A 22,274-nucleotide genomic window follows, 5' to 3' on the forward strand; every position below is an offset into this window, starting at 1 on the left:
AATAGCAAAAGAAAATAAAACCTAAAGTTGTATCATTTTCTAAACATCACATGATGTCTTTGGTCCTAACTCCTGATTTTTGAGCTCTGGAGGATGGCAATACTGTCACTTACGCTTGATTCTCTTTTCCATGTTAACTTTTCCTGTAACTTTATAGGGTTTAATGGTGATTTCTTAGTGTTACAATTGCTTGCATGGAACCAGGGATAGAATTTGTACCTCCAGTTTTAGAATATTGTAATCCTAATAATCTGAGATTTCTTTGTATTGATATTGGATACAGTTCGCCCTAGCCTATGCACGGACTATACCCCACTTACCCCCTGTTTGGATATGCCTTGTGTGAATCTTCTGCATGAGGATGAATTTCAACCCATAAGAACAATGTGAGATGTAATTGGCATTCTGAGGTCTATAGTTTTTATAATAGGGACTTGATCTGTTACACATCAGACAGAAAATATTCGAGAAGGATTACAGTTGAACTGGTGGAGAACATCACTTCCAAATCTGGGATATGGCTGATCTGATCTGCAAGGAATTCCTGTATAACAAGCTGAGAGATCTGATGGTTTGAAAATCCCATTTTATGTTCTATTTGGGAGCTTGTTTTAGAGGACCATCAATTGCTGAGAGGCAGAGAAGTCCTGTTCTGAGATGGTGTCACGTACAAAGGGTTTCAGTTCAGGTTTCTCATGAATATCTGCTGTGGGAGAGGTATAAAAACTGTCAGAACAGTTTTGCTTAAATGCAGTTTTGGTGAAAAATGATGTTTTGTTGTTTCACGAGTATGTATCGGTTTCCACAGCACTTTTCCTGGGAAGCATTTTGGGGTCTGAGAGACTTTGTACTGAGCGGTTACAGCCATGGCCTGGGATGACCCTGATCCAGAGCGGAGTTTTTCATCCTAGCTCAGTCTGAATCTGGCAGAGTATAGACATTAACCTGGGCCTCCTATGTCCCGGGGCAGTACCCTAGCCACCATGTTCACCAAAACATTAGAAAGGTAAGTTCCCCCCCCCATTCCTCTGTCCCAATGTGGAATGGACATTCATTTCAGAGCCTCTAAATCTGCTGCAAGATGGAATTGTTATTCTCTGACAAAAAAAAAAAAGTGAGATGTCCTTCTGCTTTCCATTCGATGGTTCTTGTGCAAGCACTGAGATCAACCATGACCTCTAGAATATGTTTGCTGTTTTATTAAGATGTTTAGTAGGCCTAATACCACCATTGGGAGCACAGCTTTATCTACTGACCTTATGACCAAACTTACATAGGAGCTAGCTGAACCAGTGACATTTCTTTATAAAGACCAGTAGTAAGTTTGCATAGACAAATTGTCAGGATATTAAAAATTGCCTCTTCAATCTTCACATTTTATTAAGAAGTAAATTGCGCCAGGTGAGAGGGTTGGTTGTGTGTGTCAGTCTATGGGCTCTCTGGGGCTGTGTGATTGAACCCTGCAGTTTGCTTTGCAGGGAATGGTTCACTTCCAAATTGATTTAGGTTATGAGCAAATGGTGTTTAGTGCAGAATTGTTCAGTCATTGAAGGCTGCAGATACTATTTTGCTCAGTAAAAGGATGGAAGACTGACCCCTTCTCAGTTATAGAATAGTGTACTTTTAGCTTCAAGAAACTCATTGGCTAAAGTCAAAAGCATTTTAGCATGTGCTTAATAAGGGAGGATCAAAAAGGAAGAATTCCATTTCATAAAAAATCTTGAGATTTCAGCATTTAATTAGTTCAGTATGGGGACAAAACCATGTTTTGAAATTTTCATTCTAGGTGAGTGCCCTAACCACCCTGCTATTGGCTATTTTGGGGTAGGTGCCTCTCTTGTTTTGACCAGAAATTCCATCCTGGACCTAAGAAACCTTCCCAATGAAAGTTTCATTGAAACTGATGTATTTCAGCAAATACTTTTGGTTTTGATGGTTTTGGTGAAAACACGTTGCCAAAAAATTCTCAACCAGCTTAAGTGCTTTGCTAAACAGGAGGGGTTTGCTGAATTGGGGGCATATATGCCCTTTAATTTGTAAGTATGAACAGCATTTGTGTACCTTCACAATGTTTAAAAATCTCCTATGTGCAAAATAAAATATTCTCTTTGAGAGAAGATACCTATAAGCATTCAGATCCCAGTTCTACTTTCTTTAAACAGTTAATGATCCATGAAGCTATTTTTTTAGCACACACACAATTATGAATTCTATATACTGCTGAAATTTAGAATATGTTCTGCTTTAAACAATATTCTCTTTTGCTTTCAACACAGATCTATACTTGGTTTATTTTTTTGCCAGGGCTTTTCAAAGTGAAGACCTTTAGCAAACAAAATTTTAAGATAGACATTTAGTTCAATGGAAGAATTTTCTTGGCGTGAAAAAATAAATTTACAAGAAGGACTGTGCTTCTAAAAGATAATTAATAAAAACCTTCCGTGTGATGACAGACTTGACATCTTGTCTAATGTCTGGGAGAGAAGAAAGTGTTTGGAATTGCACAGCTTGAATAAAATGTTCCATTTCACAGCAAGGCCAGGCCCGCATTTTGTAATTATTTCAGAGAGTAAAGGTCACATTCTGTTTGCTAAGTTGACATTACACGAGTCCTGTATACTAGACTTTCAGAAGTGAACTCATGGCATATTTAGATAATCCTGACTTCACAGCCAACACACGTTATCTGAAATTACTGACCTAGATGATATCCAGATCAGTTTTCCAATCGTAATCTATGTTTTCCAAGGCTACAAACTAGAATTCAAGATTCGAGAGGCTAGGCGATCAAGCTATGATTTACTGCCTTTTTTATATCCACTGCCATGTATTTTTTTAGCAGCAAAGTCATGTTCGTAATTAATTTTATCTTTTTCATTGAAATGTATGTACTTTATGGGCTATTCTGCCAAACTGGGCTGGTTTTTCAACACTGTGTAGTTCACTGTTTGTGTCTTGACATGGGAGTATAGGAAGGAGTGACAAATTTTATTTTGCACTAATTTATGCTGTGTGGAATCGTGTGTCAACTAGGCCTAATTTAAAAAAATACACTGTTGCAGCTCTGCGCAGAAAATGCATATGCAAATATATGCCACCAGACCCTGATCATCAAGCAGGATCAAACCTGAGACCTCTGGAGCTTAATGCACAAGTCTTTAGTGCATGAGCTAAAAGACACATTTCTATTAGCCACAGCTGTAGCAGGTTTATCAATCTCTAGTTGATCTAGGTGCCACTACATGTGACTCTTTATCTGCGTCAAGCTGGCATGGGTTACATGCTTCATTCTCATGCGCTATTACTGTGGATTTGCATCCAGATGGAGTAGTTGCACATGCAAATGGCTGGTTACATGCCTATCTGGCCACTTCTGTGCATTAAATAACTGATTTGCAATTTTGAGTGTTGGCTTTAAAAATCTGGGCTTTACTGTGTGAGTCCTTGGTACAGAAGGACATTGGAGGGCGGAGTGAGGCACTGTGGGACAATGGAGTTATGCTGATTTATGCCTGAGGATCTTGCCCTCTGTTTGCAAGTTGCTGTTTGTTAAGAGAAGAAGGGGAAGCAGCAATAGTATGGGAGACATGACAATCTTGCAAAGAGGCTTAGACTCTGCTTGCTTGCGCTCTCTTTCTCTTGTTTTTTAACTTGAACAAACGGGCAAATGTAGTGCATGTCATGAAGGATGAGAAATGTGCCCATCTGCCACATTTGCACTCTGCCAACTGGAAACATTCTGGCTATAGCACACAGTATCTGTTCATGTCTAGCTGGTCTTTTACAGCAAGTGTTTATGTGAAAAAAACTGCCCAAGAATCAGTTTCAATAAGAGCAACTGATATAAGAGCAGGTGGGATGCTGTCCTCCCTGTGCTTTGAAAGACTGAGTAATATAAAGCCAGCAATGACTCTGTAGTGCATAGGTTTTTCTGTATGGAAAGAAAACCTGGGTAGCATTTTGATTCTTTGACAAGCGCAAACAAGGGCTGGCTAAGCAGGGAGCATGCTAGCCTAAGAATGATCATAATAATCACTTGTCCTCTGAGAAGAGAAACATGGCAAAGAGGTTTATTTAACAAAGGTAGCACTGAAGGTGCTATGCTAGAGGACCTCCTTCTTAGTCTATAGTGAGGAGGTTTATTTGCAGGAATAGTGTTACATCCCTGAAAATGATGAGCTCCTCTCTCATTGGCATGTCAAGCATTGTAGGTAGCAACTGAGTATAAGGGCCCTTTCATGTGGGGATTGCATGTCAACCTTTACCTTTTTGTACTAATGGAAGTCAAGTGTATCATTTTCTCTTTGGTTACTCTGTATCCCTTCTCTGGTCTTCCTTTGGGTGTCCAGCTGGAGACATTTTAGGAATCTGTTTAAACTAATGAGAGTCGTAAGTAATCTGCATCTCTGAAAATCAGGACCAGAGGAAACCCCCCAAAATGAGGCCCCAAAACAAGGAAATGCATTTGAAAATTTGGGTGCTTATATTTGGGTATGGAAAAGTAAATGTATCCTCCCTGCTACCTTGGATCTGACTTTTTTGTGTGTGTGTGCGTGCGCTTCATTTAACCCTTAAACTTTCTGTGCCTTTTTTTCTTCTCCACTCTTTCTCTGATTTTTCCTACCTGCTCCTCCACCATTTAAAACCCACCAAAGAAAATAGTCTTTCAGCTTGTTGTCTCTATTCAGTGATAGAACACAAATCTTCCAAAACAGAGATTGACATCGTACCTATTCCCAACCAATTTTATTTTGCTTTTAACTTCCCTCCCTTGCCCAGATGTTCTTTTGGTGACAGGGTGCTTTGGTGATCAGATACTAACTGTGACACAAGCTGTATTTAACTTTAGTCTTCAGATCCAACTACAGAATGATTTACACATTCCATTTTCAGTCTACTGGGGTAAACAACTTTTTGATTATGGGGAAACCAGACAAACTGTAGCTTTGTGGGGGTGAGGAATTGACATTTTCCATCTGCTGCCAGAGTTTATACAAAGGAAACTTTTGTGACATGAAACTTTGTTCTTGAACAAAAGATGACTTCACTAGCTCAGAGATTTACTAAAGTAACCTAAGCTTATAGGTCTTGGTTCAGCAAATAACTTAAGCATACTCCAGCCCTATTTATACGTGTTTATGTCCCATGATTTCAGAAAGACTTAAGAACATGCTTAACTTTAAGCAGCTGCATAAGTGTGTTTCTGAACTGAGCATTATTAATCTTAGGTACATCTGCACAGTGTGGGCCTGGGGCAATGTGGCTGGTGACTCAGGCTAACTGTCCACATATATACCACAAGGGTTGGGCAGTATTGTATTCAGGCAGTTAGGCCATGCTGCCACACTGCTATTTTCAGTACGCTAGCTTGAGCAGGGCTAGTGCACGTCTGTTTACCAAACTGGGCATTACCCCACCAGCTGCAGTGTAGCTGTATCTTTAGACAGATTATTTTTTTGCAACCTCTATATATCTGCCTGTGTATATGCTGACTGAAACTTCTCATGCAAAGCAATGGTTAGAAAGTTTTAAAGGGAAGCTGTGATGAGCTGGATGTGTGGGTGTTTTTTTTTTAAATGAACATTAAGTCTAATCTTGCTACCATTCATGAAAGCCAAGAAGATTGGTGAGCAAGTGGATATTAATAGTCCATTCCCTCTATTTCCTCAGGTGCTGTTGCTTGTATTTGCAGAAGATTTAGAATGCATCCCTGGATTCCAGCAAAAGGTTTTTCATATTGAACAGCCATCTGAATTCACAGAGGACCAGCCAATTCTGAACGGTAAGAAATGTAATTTTCATATGTCATTTTTGCAAAAATCTGTGTTAACCACAGTCTGTGTTTTCGTATCACGCTGTGAATTTATCAGAGAGCTCTTCCTTCTTATAACATGATTCCAGGCATAGCTTCCACCTGGGTACTGCAATAGCTCCTCCCCTCCCCTTAAAATCCTTTAATTAGACAGATTTCGAACTTTGCTGTGAATTAGGGTTGGCAAAATTCTGCACGTTTATCTGTTGGGGTTTGAATATTTACATGGATGCTTAGGATCGTCCTCTGATTTTATGAATGAGTCACCTCCTGCATTTCTTTGCCCTTCCTCCTGTATCAGTACTTGACCGTACACAAGGATCTTGACTTGCATTTCAGTATAAATTCATTCTTCCTCCCTGGTGTGCATCCATTCCAGGATCCTGACCCAAAGCCCATTGAAATCAACAAGAGTCTTTCCATAAAATTCAGTAGACGTTGGATCAGGCTTGAGTTTAAAAAAGTTATTACCATCTCTTCTGTGATCTAAGCAGTTGATCTGAGTGATCTAGTCCCTTTTCCAATGGCAGGTGTCCACATCACAAAAATGACCACTAGAGCTGAGCTGGCGTTGATTCTTGGCACCATACACCCTATGCAGACAGGCCAAAGATTGAATGGACCAGGGAGATTTAACTCTTTTTTCGACATTAGAGTTTGTCTTTCCAGGTACATTAATGATGCAGTGTTGCAAAGCTTGCACTGCTATTGTTCATTATGTATTGGGACCTGTTCTGAGGATTTGAGACTTCAAGGCTGTCAATCTAATTGGTACCTAATGTGAGCTTTAAATATTGATTAAAAAAACTGCATTTTCCCCACATAATTCATGTTATTTAGTAGCCTTTTCATTTGATCACATTTGGTTCAACAGCTGAAATTAACAGTTCAAATGTAATAACATTTATGCGAAAGATTCAGAGTTTAGATAAAAAAATAAAAAGCAATAAAATTCAATTTAAGGAATACCTTTCCCTTTTCCATCCCCTACTTATTTAAGATTATACTGTGAGTGAAAGTATTTGCTCTGTTTTTCAGTTTATATCAAACCTCAGAGATGTGTGTGGTTAGATGTTTGGCTATGTATGTGTGTGTTCTCCTTGTGTGCTATCCCAGGTCTGTGCAGACAGTTGGCACAGCAGACCTTCAGCAAACTGCCCAAATAATCACAAGAGCTGTTAAGGTATGAAGGCACCTGGCCAGGTTTATTGTTGACAAAGCATAGTAATAGCACCTGGCAGATTCTACGAGGACACTAAGACACGTATGCCCGTGACAATGGATGCAGCTTGGTCATTTGCGGGACTTTCCACTGTCCCCTAGGCTGGCCAAAGATACTTACTCTGAGATACATCTTTATACCCTGATATAAACAAGTTATGTACTATCATCCTGACTTTGTTTTAGAAAGGATCAATGTGTTTCTGTTATCCTTGGGGATTGTTTTGTACCATCCTTGATATTGAGATGTTCTGATACCACTTGATATTGGGATGTGTTTGTGTGAGTACTCTGTACTTAGCACCTCTTAGCAATATCAGCCCTGTTCTTGCCAGATTTTGTGAGCAGGTCCTGCCATATACCAGGCCTCTGAGACAAGGGCTTATCTTATATCTCAGGCTCTCTTCCTACTACAACATGTACTACACTTTTGTCACCAGGGGCCAGTTGAAGTCAAAGTGACTTCAGTGAACTTTGGATTGGATCCAAATTTAGGGTCAACTTTTCTAAAGCACTTGAGAGACTTAGATCCCTAAGTTCCATCTCCAAAAAGCAATACAGTTTTTATTGACTTTCAATGTGATTTGGGCTTCTAGGTGCCTGAGCTGAAGCTGGAACGTAGCATCCTGAGTTACTTAGGCATTTTTGAAAATGTTGCCGTTATGCACTAAAATGAGTTGCCAGATTTTCAGAGGTGCTGAGCACCTTCTCGATTCCATAGAGTTCAGGTGTTTGCTTTCTTTAAAAGAAGACCAGCAATTTGTTGAACAGACATAGCAGCCAAACAGCATAACATTGGGGGTTTCATGGCCTCAAAGGACAAAAATGTCTGCATGTTAAAATTTAGTTAAATGCAAATAAATAATATTTAGTGTCTCTCTCTCTTTGGCTGTATCTGAGTATTTTGATGCCTTAGCACGTCTGTCCAAATCTCTTGCTGATTTGTCCTCGATCTGTTCAGCAGTATAAAGGACAAACTGTTTAAGCCATTGTTGATTGGACGACATTGTGGTGACCTAGCAAATTGCACTGGTATGAAACTGACACAATAATTAAGACATTATTAATTTTAAGAGGGGAGAGAGCAGGAGGGAAAACATTTCAGAACAATCTTGGGAATTTAATTATTTTAATAATCAGATGCTAAATTAGCCTAATACATAACATGCAACAAAGATAGATTGTCAACTAGCTAACTCAATCACTCATAAGTAGTGTGTCCTGGATGTGACAATATTAAATCTGTGCATAGTCTTTTCAGTTTTGTCTTCAGTGGAATCAATATTTTTAATTGTGCCTGTTTAAATACACTTTGCATGCTGTTGCATTATTTTTATACCCATTACTCAACAGCAGTATAATTTAACGGTTGTAACTGAAAGTGAGGCCTACCATGAGTATGTAAATTAATAGAGCCAGTATGCAAAGCAGGTCTATAACAGTGATTGCTTTTGTAGTCTTCAATAAACCAAGCAGCTTTTAATTCTCCACTGAAGAGCAGGGAAACAATCATATTTGTTTTTTTGATCTTTTTAATTTCAACAAGAAGATTCCATTGCCAATGTTTCCTCCAGTAATTAAGTATGGGTTATAGTTGTTTCTTATGTATTTACTAGTTGGCCATAAATGCAGCTATATTCATTATACATGAAACTTATTGAAAAAAAGAGACCAAAGCTAGAGGCATTTATTTCTTTTTTTATTTGCATGCGTTCTGGCAATAAAAAAGTTATTTCACATATTCAGCAAACTTTTAAATACCTTCAGTGAGGAAGTACAATCAGCTGACGCATAGGACTCTGAAGAAAATAATATACAATAAAAGAACCGCTGCAGCTTTTAACTTACATAGGAACTATTTTAGGAGGTTGATGAAGGAAAGTATATTTATATACAGACTGCATAAAAGATGAACCAAGGACAAATGAAAAGCAACATGGAATAGAGAGCTCAACAGAGCTAGGCAAGGAGATCTAAGGTCGTGCTCCAGCTAAGCTAGGTGAATCCATTGTATCCTTCGAATTTATTATGAATTCAACAAAAATAATGTTTAGAAAATACCGTTCTCTAAGGAAGATGTGGAAGGCAGGAATAAGAGACACTGAGATTTGCTGGAAATGTAGCAGATAAGATCTGAAGGGTTACTCTTGGTAGCAGTTCCTTAGTTGCAACCAGGCTTCACGAAAAGTGCAGGGACAAAAGCCTACCCTCACTGAAGTTAATAGGATTACTGGGGCTCTTGCTTTGGGAATGGGCTTCTTTCGGAGTTTCACCAAAGCCTGGGTTTGGTCAACTTCAGGGTACACTTTAAACCTCTTCCGTTCAATGTTCAACGAGGCCTCAAGTTAGAAATCTTTTACCATCAATGCAGATCCTCGCATTTTTTTTATTTTTATTTTTGGTCACTTGTGAGTGTTTAGTTAAAGACACTAATATTTTTAGTGTTCATTTTTGAAAATGTGGCAGTGGGTGTAATGTGTAGGACCACTTGAATATAAATTTATAGAGTCAAATTCAGCCTTGATTTAATCCTTCTGAAATGCAAATGGTTAATAATAAGAATAATTGGGGTTTTGTGATAACAATAGATTAGAGAACATGGTCTAGTTCAGAGCATTCAAGAAGTTGTTCCAAACCCCTTTCTCACCCTTAAAGGAGTCCCACATGCATTGGATCCTATGAGGGAAAATCTATTGTGTGACATATTGCATTAGCTTGCTCTGGCCATTGGTGTAGCACTGGCAGCAGTGAGCAGTGGAACAGGCTAGTGTTCTGAGTACATATCCATGGGGTTCAGGAGCGTTTGTACTCTGCATGGCTAGTGCATGCCACGGCTTGCCACTGCCCGTGTTACCTTGGCTACACTACTGTTTATAGCACGCTAGCTTGATAAGAGCTAGCGTGAGTAGGCCTATGCTAGTTGGGAATCACATGCTTAGTTTATAGCAGAGATGTAGCCTAAGAAGCCACTGGCTGACAATAACTTAATAGCTGATCTCCAGTCTCCCTCCCATTCTTCAGTGGAGGGAGGATTTTGGAAGCATGTTGCATAGCACCCATCCACTTGCCCCTCTCCGTAGTAGTGATGGTTGGGGGTGGGGAAGGAGGTTTAGTGCTGCCAGTTCTCACAATTTTATTGTGAGCCTTGTGATATTTAGTGATTTTCTTTAACCCCAGGTTCCTGGAGTCATGGGATTGCATCCAACTCTCAGCTTTCATTAAAAAAAAACAAATTATGTTTCCAGTAGTGCCGCCAATTTTTTTTTGGTGCTGTAGGCGGCGGAAGGTCTGTCATAACCTATTCCCAGATTTGGACCTTAGCGTCCAAAATATGGGGGTTAGCATGAAAACCTGCAAGCTTAGTTACCAGCTTGGACCTGGTAAAGCTGCCACCACCCAAAAAATTAGAGTGTTTTGGGGCACTCTGGTCCCCCCCAAAAACCTTCCCTGGGGACCCCAAGACCCAAATTCCTTCAGTCTCACAACAAAGGGGAATAAACCATTTCCCTTCCCTTCTCCCTTCCAGGTGTTCCCTCCCTGGGTTCCTGGAGAGATCACAGAAGCAAGCTCCGTGAATCTAAACAGAAGGACTCCACCCTCTCTATTTCCAGTCCTGGAAACACAAGGAGAGAGAGCCAATCTCTCCCCCACCCCCCTCCTTCACCCAGAGGGAATGCAAAGTCAGGCTAGTAAATCTAACACACACAGATTTCCCCCTGACTTCTTCCTCCCACCAATTCCCTGGTGAGCACAGACTCAATTCCCTGGAGTTCCCCACTAAAGAAAAACTCCAACAGGTCTTAAAAAGAAAGAAAAAATACATAAAAATGGTCTCTCTGTATTAAGGTGACAAATACAGGGTCAATTGCTTAAAAGAAATATTGAATAAACAGCCTTATTCAAAAAGAATACAATTCAAAGCACTCCAGCAACTACACACATGTAAATACAAAAAACCAAACCTATCTTTTTGTACTTACAACTGGGAAACAGGAGATTAGAAAGGCAGGAAATAGAAATCCTCTCTTAGCCGAGAGAGAGACAGGCACAAAACAAAGAACTCAGACACAAACTTCCCTCCACTCAGATTTGAAAAATGTCTGGTTTCCTGATTGGTCCTCTGGTCAGGTGTTTCAGGTTACTTCTTTCCAGGTGTAAGAGACATTAACCCTTAGTTATCTGTTTATGACACGCCCCCCAAATTGCAGACAGTGGGGAAGCTCACTGGCTGTGATTTCTTCCTAGACCTTTAAAATAAACAGATTAATACAACACATGCACCTTTACATATACCACTAAGTATATAACCAACAGACTTCTACATTTTAAGAACACTTTTTAACTACTGGATTCTGGGAAACTCTCATGTGAGAGAGCATCAGCTACTTTGTTAGAAGCTCCTGAAATGTGCTGAATTTCAAAATCAAAATCTTGGAGAGCTAAACTCCAACGAAGAAATTTTATTGTGAGCCTTGTGATATTTAGTGATTTTCTTTAACACCAGGTTCCTGGAGTCATGGGATTGCATTCAACTCTCAGCTTTCATTAAAAAAAACAAATTATGTTTCCAGTAGTGCCGCCATTTTTTTTGGTGCTGTAGGCGGCGGAAGGTCCCGCCCCCAAAATGGTGCCCCCAAAATACCACTGATGACCGGGGCGATCGCCTAGGTTGCCTAATGGGTTGCGCCGGCCCTGTAGGTTTCTAACATTCCATGTTGGAGAAAAGTGGGAAAACAAATTCACTGTTAAGTCTCAGACCCCCCCCCCCCAAAAAAAAACCAAATGAAAAGAAACCAAGCTGATTTTTTTTAAATCTCATGATTTTGGGTAGGTGGGTGGACTAAACTCATGATTTTAGAAGTAAAAATTGGACACAATGGGCCAATTAGTGTAGCTGTAGGAACCTCTTGGATCACACAAGCTAGAGTCCTACTAAAATGATATTGCTGCCTACCTCCCTATTAACTGCTATCTCCATTTCAAGCTGCTGTTTAAGGTTCACTAAAGAAACCAGTTTGTTTCCTACTCTGAGGAAACCAGGTAGACTTGTGCCTAGACTACCGTTTGCCCCTAGGATTAGGCAGCAGGCTTGTTTTTTCTAAACCGTTTTGCTTTCAGCTTCTTGTTCATTGACCATAACTACTACACAAGTTCTGTTGCATACCCATGACCTCCTTTCCATTAGTTTCCTTAGGATCCTCTTGTTTCTTAGCATTCATCCTTTGTACTCCAGCTAAATTGTTATTTTTTAATTGATTTTTATCATCGCATTTCATTTAATGGCTACCTCTACCCTTCCTGACACCTTTTTGTTTTCCTAATCCCCCTTTTCTTTATTCAATGCGCCTTCCTATAGAACTATTTCTGATCAAACCCTAAATCTCTCTTCCTTCATATCTAAATATCCCTTTATTCTATTCCCCTCTTTCCCTATCTCTTTTTCTTAAGATCATTTTTTAAGAAGCTGTCATGTTAAAAACATTGCCTCTAACTTTCTCTTCAGCATGCATTCAAGGGGACTCATATTTTAGCATCTGTAGCATAATGGAAAAAATACCTTTCAGATAGCTGTTTTTGCCAAAGTTATGACTATTTCAGATTAAAACTTTCCATAGGCAGCCCTCAGAGTGAATTTTTGAGTCAGAGTTTGATTTAGCCACATTTTCATTTTTTTCTGATTGCAGGAAATATGGTTTATTTAATTACTTTAGTGGGGAAGAGAATATTAGAATGCAATTCTTAAGTCCACATTGGCTGTGTTTTAAAAATTCACCATCTGACACATTGTTCATACTTTTGTTTGAGGAATCACTGTGCATATTTCAGGCTAAGGTGTAGTCCCATGTGGCATGCCCATGAGGAGCCGAGTTGAATTACAGGAAGTTTCTTCTTCAAAGTATTACACTGAAGGGAAAGTAAATTGCTATATCACTTTAAGGCACACCGCCTGAGTAGGAAGGTTCCACCTGTGCCCTGGGTTCTCGTTGGTGAGTTTCTTCAGAAGTCGTAACTGTGAGATCTTATAACTTGCTCCCGCTCGGTGTCTATGTAGATTCAGCCACAGCTGAGTCCTTAAAAAGGACAAATATACAACATGGATAACAATAGTTGATGGAAGATATAATACTGAACAATTGTTGTTTGCCTTTGCCCATAACCTGTGCTGAAATGCTAGTCTTACCTTGAATTGTATGGACAGCTGTTCACCTTACTGCGCAATACCATTGCTTGATATTTTTCTTTGTAGTTTTGTGAACCTGTTCTTCAGATAACATCAGGAGAGTTGCAAGGTCCTAGAACAATGCTCTGCTGTCAAACAGGCAAGATTGCACTTTCCTTGATCAGGTGATAAGTGACTTACTTTAAGTACAGTATTTAGACATTGCTGGATCATTTGCGACCTTCAAATGCTTTCCTTCTGCAATCTCGGTTTTAGTCAAGCTGAGCTGGCAGGTCACTGCCAGTGACAATGCTCCATCATGCGGAAAGATTCCTAACCAGCCCCATCATATGTGGAATGTAATTGTGTTACATTAATCATGTTTATACTACACATACATGATTCGTGGCTTTTTTGAAGTATTTTTAATGGATAATAAATCAAATAGTACACATGAAAAATGAGGGCAATTAAGAAAGAGGCTTTGGGTGATGTGTCTTACATGCTAAACTAGGAAATACATTGCTAGTGATTTAAATGTCAAAACAAAAGCAGTTTTGACCCTTACTTGAAAAGATTTAATTTGGATGTTAATTAACGGCTGACCTCTTCTGTCTCTTGCATGATGGATTGCATTTTTCAGAACTTGGATACTTCAGGATCAGGGCTTTGTCTGTCCACATTTGGGCACTTTTTCATTCTAACTGAAACTTTCCTTTCCATCTGCATTGGCACTCTTAGCTTTATTTACTTATATGGTGAAAGATTTATTAACCAATTAATCATAGATGCTTAAAGGTGTGTCTGCAGTTCAGCAAAGCTGCCCCTTTCAGGGAGGTTCCATGTATCATTCAAGTTTCAAGTGACATTCTCATTGCCTACGATAGTGAAAAGCACTGACGAACATCCCTGTTATTGTAGTAATTCCATGTATGGAGATGCAGTTTGTATCAATTTCATGCCACCACAAAACATTTCCCAGTGATGTCCAGAACTAACAACTGTAGTTATAGTAGTTTAGTGAGATAGTACTGATGCAAATGAAAGAACAATTTGGGCCAACAATTTCATACATTGCAAACTGCAGACTTGCACATGATCAAGAAATTCATCAACTAATCAGGCCATGGTGGAACAAGTATATGTAAATTACATCTGAATGCCAAATAACAGGTGTTTAGTTCACTTTAGACTTATATGACAGCCTTTTTTTTTTACTGTATATGTAAACGGTTACAAACGTTAGTTTCACTTATTACAATCTGAATATATATGTGGAAAACATGGAAAAATATGGCATGTTCACTATATAGGGTAAGATGTTGCTGCTATCTCCATATAGGCTACCTAATGTCCCATTATAGAACCTGTGTGGACAGAGCATCCCACCCGCTAGTGACCATGCCATAATTTTCCAAATTGTCTACATACATGTTGCCTAACTCCTATTGATTTGCAGTGGGCATTAGGTTCCCAACTGGTATGTGGTGCCTTTGAAATAACAGTATATTCTTTTGACATGGGCTATATAACAAATGTTTATATTTGGATAAAGTATATATCTCTACATAGTAAAATTGAAATAATCTGCGTTTTGTGTGTATGAACAGCTGTATCTGGAGACAGATCTATATTTAAGTGCACAAAAATATTGTATCATCTTCTAAGCTAGTTTCACACATGAGCAAAACAAAAGATAATATGACTAGTGATTGCCAGGTGGCCAGACAGTTGCCTACCCAACTCTGCATGTCAGCTTATTAACAGGGCCTAGGGGGAAATGAATTTTAATATAGACTTTGTTTGATTTTTATGCATATACATTTAATTTAACTAAAAAAAAGAATGTTCAAAAAGGAGGTATCATATTATTGTGAACAATGTGAAAGAATTAATTAGTCACTGAAAAACAGCTCTGGGGTTGAGTCAAAACCTCAAAGGGATATAGTCCTCCCCCTCTCCCTTATTTTGTTTATTTAAGTAGCAAGACAGCTCTTGAATGGAAAAACAACTGAGAAAAAGCTGTATATAGTAAAATGAGATCTTTTCATTTTTTTTCATCAGGTTTTATAATCCTTGTGAAGAGGAGAAAATCAAAACATAAACCAGAATGTGTGCATCACCTGTTTCTCAATTACCCCACAACCCATGCATGAATAAAGGTGATTTGATTGGGACAGAGTGCTCCATTAACCTTTAGGTTATGAATTTAGATGAATGAAAGGTAGCAAATTACTTGGTTTGAGATGACATTTGTTTCCATAGACTTGGCAGGAACCATTGTCATTTGTAGATAACACTTTCATGAAATATTTCAGGGCTTTGGTTGGTTGAAGTAGGCCAGCTGTTGTTCTAATAGCCTAAATCAATGACCAACTGCTCCATATTAGCAGGTATGTCAGTTGCTCAGTGCAGTGGAAACTTTATATTAATTATGTTTTCAGGTACTTCTAATAGGAGATTTTTCTTTTTATGTACAATTGGCATTTCCAAATTGAATATCCGTTTAATTTGTTTTATTCCCCCAAACTGATTTCCAGTGTTATCAACTCAATTTGCCGCATAGGGTCAATAGTATCTTGCAGGCTCTTCCTCTCTAGGTAAATAGGACATATCCAAAGGCCAAATTGTTTGTGGCCTTTGTAGAAATATGTATGGTTTCTCATTTGGCCAGCAAAATATCTGACACAATTTGCTTAAAAACTAACTTAATTTAAAGGGACATCAGCCTGGTCATATGGTGGGGTCCCTCAGGCTGGGTTACACTGTGCAGATGATGTCCTGCCACTTTCTAGCCAATGGCATCCCCTGTTTGTTAGGAGAGCATCTATTGGTGAGGGCTACTGAGTAGTACTGGGATTGTCCCACAGACACTATACCATGGGACAGAGGCTAGCATAAAAAATAGGGTTGGGAGGGAAGAAGGCCTCCTCCTGCAATTGCAAAGAATTCATCTACCAGCAATCTGGTCCAAACAGTCAGAAAATGTTGACTCCTTTCAAGGATGGAGGTAATGATGGGATACTCCTGGACTAAGCTGGGTATTTCACACTGATGGGTGCATTTCCCGTAAGTACTATGAACCATGACATGATTGTTCCCCATATGAGACATTAGCTATGGGATGTAAAGACTGTTTGGCTCTGTGAGGCCTTTTTTTTAAATTATTTTATATATATATATTTTTGAAGCTCCACAACTCATAGTTTTTGTATTTCTGGAGATGACATGTTTGATATTTTAATTTTAGGATTTTTGTAAATTCATCCTTCAAAGGAACCAGTGGATAGATTGTGGACTTTCCATTAAATTTTCAAAGCAGTGTGCAGAGATTTAACAGGGATTAGTGGGAGTTTGTGACCCTGAATCCTTCTGTAAATATAGGAATCTTCATTATCCCTCATTTAAAGTTGCCAATATTTTCAGGCACACTGGTGTGCTCAGAAATAATACTGATTCTCTCATTCACTCAGTTTATGATCTCTCTCTGCTCAACCAAACCAAATTATTGAGATCATCCTTGGCTTTTCTAAGATGATTAAATTTAAGTATACATAGCTCAAAAATATCCCTTCCTTTTAAAATAACCTTTCCTTTTCCAGCTCGCCAACATTTAAAAACAACCACAACAATCTGCTTTTCTGGACAGGACAATCTCTGTCCATAAAGATCTGCTATCTCTTTAGTGCATACAGTCCCCAATCCAGAAACAGGATTCTTGTTTACATACACATCTATTAGCTGACTTTCCGTCTCTCCTGATTTACGTTTGGGAAAGTAATTTCATAGGGTCATTGTTGACATTTACTAAGTTGAACACTTATTTTTTCTTGTTGCAAATTGGTGTTCATACCATGGAGTTAAAACACACCTCATCCATCCCCTCTGAACTTCCCATCCGGTAACAAGCAGGGAAGAGTAAACAGGCAGAATTTTATAGATTGTTTTTGAAAAATAGAGCCACTTTGATATGCCATTCTTAATACGAGCATACTTCTTATACCCATCTGAACTTAATAGGTACAGTATTTTACTGCAGGTAGGCCAGTGTAGCAGTAAGCAATATATACTGAGCCTTATTATGTGACGTTGGTATGAATTAGAGCTTGTCAGGAAAAAAAATTAAGAGAAATTTTGACTTTTTTGGGGGGAGGAGGGAAACCCTAAAATTTTCAGCTGAAAAAGAACAAGTTTTGACAAATACAAAATTTTCTGTGAAAACCAGTCATTGAATTCAATTTTTATGGGAAAATTTTGAATAGCCCTCATGTAGTGCCTAAGAGTTGAAGAGCAAAGACACAACATGGAGCATTAACCATTGGAGTCTTTTGTCAAATGACTGAGACCAATGGATAAAGTAAATTCTCTTAGCAGCATTCCTACGCATCACACCTTTATTACTTCTATCAGCCAGGTTGGTTGTGTGTGTGTATGTGGGCAGGGACAGGGAAGCGGGAATCCTCTTAGGAAAAACGTTGGGTATTAGGGCCTGATTTCTATATAAATTTTTGAGGTGCCATATAAAAAAATGGCAATATTCCCAGGAATGGTCACATTGGCCAATAACTACAGTCTACTGTACATGCCATTCATGTGCTGTACCAGTAGTTTAAGGTTTCCAAAAAGAAGAGGAACTGATCAATTCAAAATGTGGGAAACAAAGCACTACCAAGATCAACATGTTTAGGGTATTTTACAGTTACAGCTAAGGACTAAAAATTGCCCTTAAAGAGCACACCTGGAAAGCTTAGGAAAATTCACTAAAACAATAACTAATCCAGAAGAAAGCATTCTTCCTCATATCAACAGGTAACAGCAACATATGCATAATGTTTTGACCCTAAAATCTTTCTCTGAGCTGTGCTTTCTAGGTTTACACCAGGGTTTGCCATATGCCCCATTTTGTTTCTTTCAGTAGTGGTAAATTTCACAACTTTCTTGAAAACCTCCAGCCACTCCTGCATACAAGGACTGTCAGACTGTTCAGACTTTAGAATGATTATAATCTGTCAGATCTCAGGGTACGACGTACTACAATGTGGCAGTAGCTTTGTGCAACATCTCTAACAGAATCTAGCCATGGAACTGGCGATGGGTGGTTTACCCCAAAGCAACTTCTGTGCTGGCTTGGAGATGTGGATTAAGTAAACGGGCATGGCCAGAACAGTCCCGCTAATGAAACTCAGCTGACAATTGGCATTGGGCAGGTGGCATAAAAATGTTCTAATTTACATCAGGAAGCAGCATGCATACAATGGATTCAGGACTAGTTTGTTCAAAAGTGAATTGTATGCCACCTTTATTTCCCGCCCCCCAGCATTTCAGCTGGACCTCAGAACTTGTCAGACCGTATTTTGCTCTTGTCCTCTTTTCTTTTAGCAGTTTGCATTGAAACAATGACAGTTGGGTTGTTCAGTATTGGGTATTTACATTATCTTCTGTACAGATTCAGAGCAAAACAGTGAGTATTTATGGAATGCAACATGGCATGTGGGTAGCATTTAGGTGAGCTTTTATTATGAACAAGTGGCTGTAGAAAATGCTTGATGGTTTGATACAGAAACAAATAATCCTATGGTCGCAACTGGAATTCGTGAAGGCTTTATTTAGTTTAAATTTTAATTACAATGCCAGCTCTCTCCTGAACTCTCACAATAACACAGAAAGGAGAGAGAACTATAACTTGGTCACAATAAAAGAAAATTTAAAAAAAGTAAACAAAAAGAAAGTTCACCCTTTGGAAAATGAATAAATTGAGAGATCGGTACAGAATGCAGGTGGAATTATAAAGAACTGAAAAACAATTATATGCATGGAAAATGATTTTTTTGAAAACACAGGATAAAAAGCACACAGTTGGTTCTGAGTGAAAAAATGTTCTCATATTTAAAAAAACAAGTCACCATTGCAGTTGATGTAATTCGTACATTTGTTGGCAGAGAGGCCGATGATTGGATAATCACCTCTTGATCTAACTGCTTTTCTTCTGGGTAAGGGACACCAAAGAAAGCATGTGGGGTATATTGTTGCATGGAATGATGTGCTTGTTTCTGTAGACAGAGGAATGTAGGTCTCCGGGGCTGTCAGTGCAGGAACTTTCAGCTGTTGTCTAGGGTTCTTCGCTCAGTGTCTCCCTTTGGTTTCCTTGTTTTGACCTGTGACTAGAGTTGCCAGGTGTCTAGTTTTCGACCAGAACACCCATTAAAAGTCGGGTTGGTGGCACAGCAGGGCTAAAGCAGGCTCCCTGCCTGCCGTGGCTCTGCTCAGCTCCCAGAAGTAGCGGCATGTCACTCATCTGGATCCTAGGCATAGGGGCAGCCAGGGGTGCCCCAAAAGCCAGCTCTGTAGCTCCTATTGGCCATGAAGCATGGCCAATAGGACCTGCGGGGTTGGTGCCTGTGGATGGGGCAGCTCACAGAGTCTCCTGGCCGCACCTCCATGGAGTAGCTGGAGGAGTTCACGCCGCTGCTTCTGGGAGCTGCCTGAGGTAAGCACCTCTCAGAACCTGCCCCCAGCCCCCTGCCCCAGCCCTGATCTCCCTCCCACCCTCCTTTTTGTTTCAGAAGATGAAGGAAGCAACCAAGGGCCCGCTTTAGACTTCATGCTCACTAAAAGGGAGGAATTGGTTGTAAATCTGAAGGTTGATGGCAATTTAGGTTGAAAGTGACCATGAAATGATAGATTTCATAATTCAGAGGAAAGGAAGGAGTAAGAGCAGCAGATTAAGGAAACTGAACTTCAAATAAGCAAACTTTAACAAAGTCAGAGCACTGGTAGGTAAGGTCCCATGGGAAGAAAATCTAAGGGAAAAGGGAGTTTAGGATGGCAGTTTCTCAAAGAAACCATATTAAAATTGCAACAGCAAACTATCCCCATGTGAAGGAAAGACCGAGAAAATGGTAAGAGATCAATATGGCCCCATGAGGAGCTCTTTACTGACCTGGAAATCAGAAAAGAATCTTACAAAAACGTGAAAACACAAACAGATTGCTAAGAATGAGTACAAAATAATAGCACAAGCATGTAGGGACAAAATCAGAAAGGCTAAGACACAAAATGAGTTATACGTAGCAAGGGACATGAAAGGCAATAAGAAAAATTCTGATAAATACATTAGAAGCCAGAGAAAGACAAAGACAAGGGAAGGTCCTATACTTAGTGAGGAAGGAAAACTAGCAACATATGACATCAAGAAGACTGAGTTGTTAATGCCTATTTTGCTTCTGTTGTCACTAAAAAGCTAAATTGTGACCAGATACTTAACAACAAGGTAGAAGAAACACAAGTCAAAATAGGGAAAGATCAGATTAAAGAATGTTTAGGTAAGTGTGAAGTATTTAAGCCATAAACCCTGATGAAATTTACCCTAGGCCTAGGATACTTAAGGAACTAGCAGAAGCTGATGCAATCTTGGAACTGTTAGAGATTATCTTTAAGAGCTAATGGAGGATGGGTGAGGTCCCAGAGGACTGGAGAAGGGCAAATACAGAATCTATCTTATTTTAAATGTGAAGAAAGAGGACACAGGAAATTATAGATCTGCCAGCCTAACTTCTATACCTGGAAAGATGCTAGAACAAATTATTAAACAAACAACTTGTGAGCACCTAGAAGACAATAGGGTTATAATTAAGAGCCAACATGAATTCGACAAAAACAAATCATGCCAAACCAATCTAATTTCCTTCTTTGAAAGGGTTACTGGTTTAAGTAGATGGGCGGAAGCTGTACATGTGATATATCTTGATTTTAGTAAGGCTTTTGACACAGTGCCACAGGACATTCTCATGAACAAACTAGGAAAATGTAGTCTAGATGAAATTAAAGTGTAGGTATCTAGGGTTCACTGTCAAACTGTGAGGATGTATCTAGTGGTGTCCCGCAGGGGTCTGTACTGGGTCCAGTTTTCGTCAATATTTTCATTGATGACTTGCATAATGGAGTAAAGAGTGAGCTTATAAAATTCCCGGATGATACCATGCTGTGAGGGATTGCTAGTACTTTAGAGGACAGTATTAGTATTCAAAACAGATTTGACAAATTGGAGAACTGGTCTGAAATCAATAAGATGAAATTCAGGAAAGACAAATGCAAAGTCCTTCACTTAGAAAAGGAAAATCAAATGCATTACTATAAAATAGGGAAGAATTAGATGGTAATAGAACCGCTGAAAAGATCTGATTTATAGTGGATCACAAATTGAATGAGAGTCAACAATGTGATGCAATTGAGAGAAAGGCTAATATCATTTTGGTGTGTATAAACAGGAGTGATGTGTGTGTGTGTGTGTGTGTGTGTGTGTGTGTGTGTGTGTGTGTGTGTGTGTGTGTGTGTGTGTGTGTGCGCGCGCGTACACACACACATATGACATGGGAAATAATTGTCCCACTCTACTCAGCCTCAGTTGGAGCGCTATGCCCCATTCTGGCTGCCACACTTTAGGAAAGAGGTGGACAAATTGAAAGAAGTCCAGAAGAGAGAAGAAAAATAATAAAAAGGATTTCAAAACCTGACCTATGAGGAAATGTTAAAAAAACAGGGCATGTTTAGTCCTGAGAAAAGGAGAGGGGGACCTGATAGTCCTCAAATATGTTAAGGGCAATATAAAGAGGACTGTGATCAATTTTTCTCCATGTCCACTGAAGATTGGACAAGAAGTAATGGCCTTAATCTGCAGTAAGGGAGAGTTAGGTTAGATGTTAGAAAAAGATTTCTAACCATGAGGATAGTTAAACTCTGGAATAGGCTTCCAAGGGAGGTTATGAAATCCAATTCATTGGAGGTTTTTAAGAACAAGTCAGACAAACACATGCCAGGGATGGTCTAGGTATATATGGTCCTGCATCAGCAGAGGGGGCTGGATGAGATGAACTTCCAGCCCTACATTTCTATGATATGTTACAGGAGGAATTTTAAAAAAATGCAGTTTTGTGGTCACAGAAAGATGCCTTGAAAGGTTAATAACCTTTGATACAAGGTTTCCATTGTCTTGAGTATCTGCAAAGCAATCAATTTTAGCTCCTTTTTTGTGAAACTAAATTAAAGTTGTAAACAAATGGCTACTTCAGATGAAATTTTTTT

General features: G+C 39.2%; 1 protein-coding gene across 1 annotated transcript in view; it reads left to right on the forward strand.

The window, feature by feature from the left end:
- CDH13 (cadherin 13) overlaps positions 1 to 22,274 on the forward strand; it is a 749,109-nt gene that overhangs the window by 127,107 nt on the left and 599,728 nt on the right. The window contains exon 2 of the mRNA XM_030581605.1: positions 5,671 to 5,782. Coding sequence (XP_030437465.1) covers positions 5,671 to 5,782 — 112 coding nt within the window. The remainder of the gene's footprint in view (positions 1 to 5,670; positions 5,783 to 22,274) is intronic.

The sequence above is a fragment of the Gopherus evgoodei genome, chromosome 12 (genome assembly GCF_007399415.2).
Source record: "Gopherus evgoodei ecotype Sinaloan lineage chromosome 12, rGopEvg1_v1.p, whole genome shotgun sequence".
Lineage (NCBI taxonomy): Eukaryota > Metazoa > Chordata > Testudines > Testudinidae > Gopherus > Gopherus evgoodei.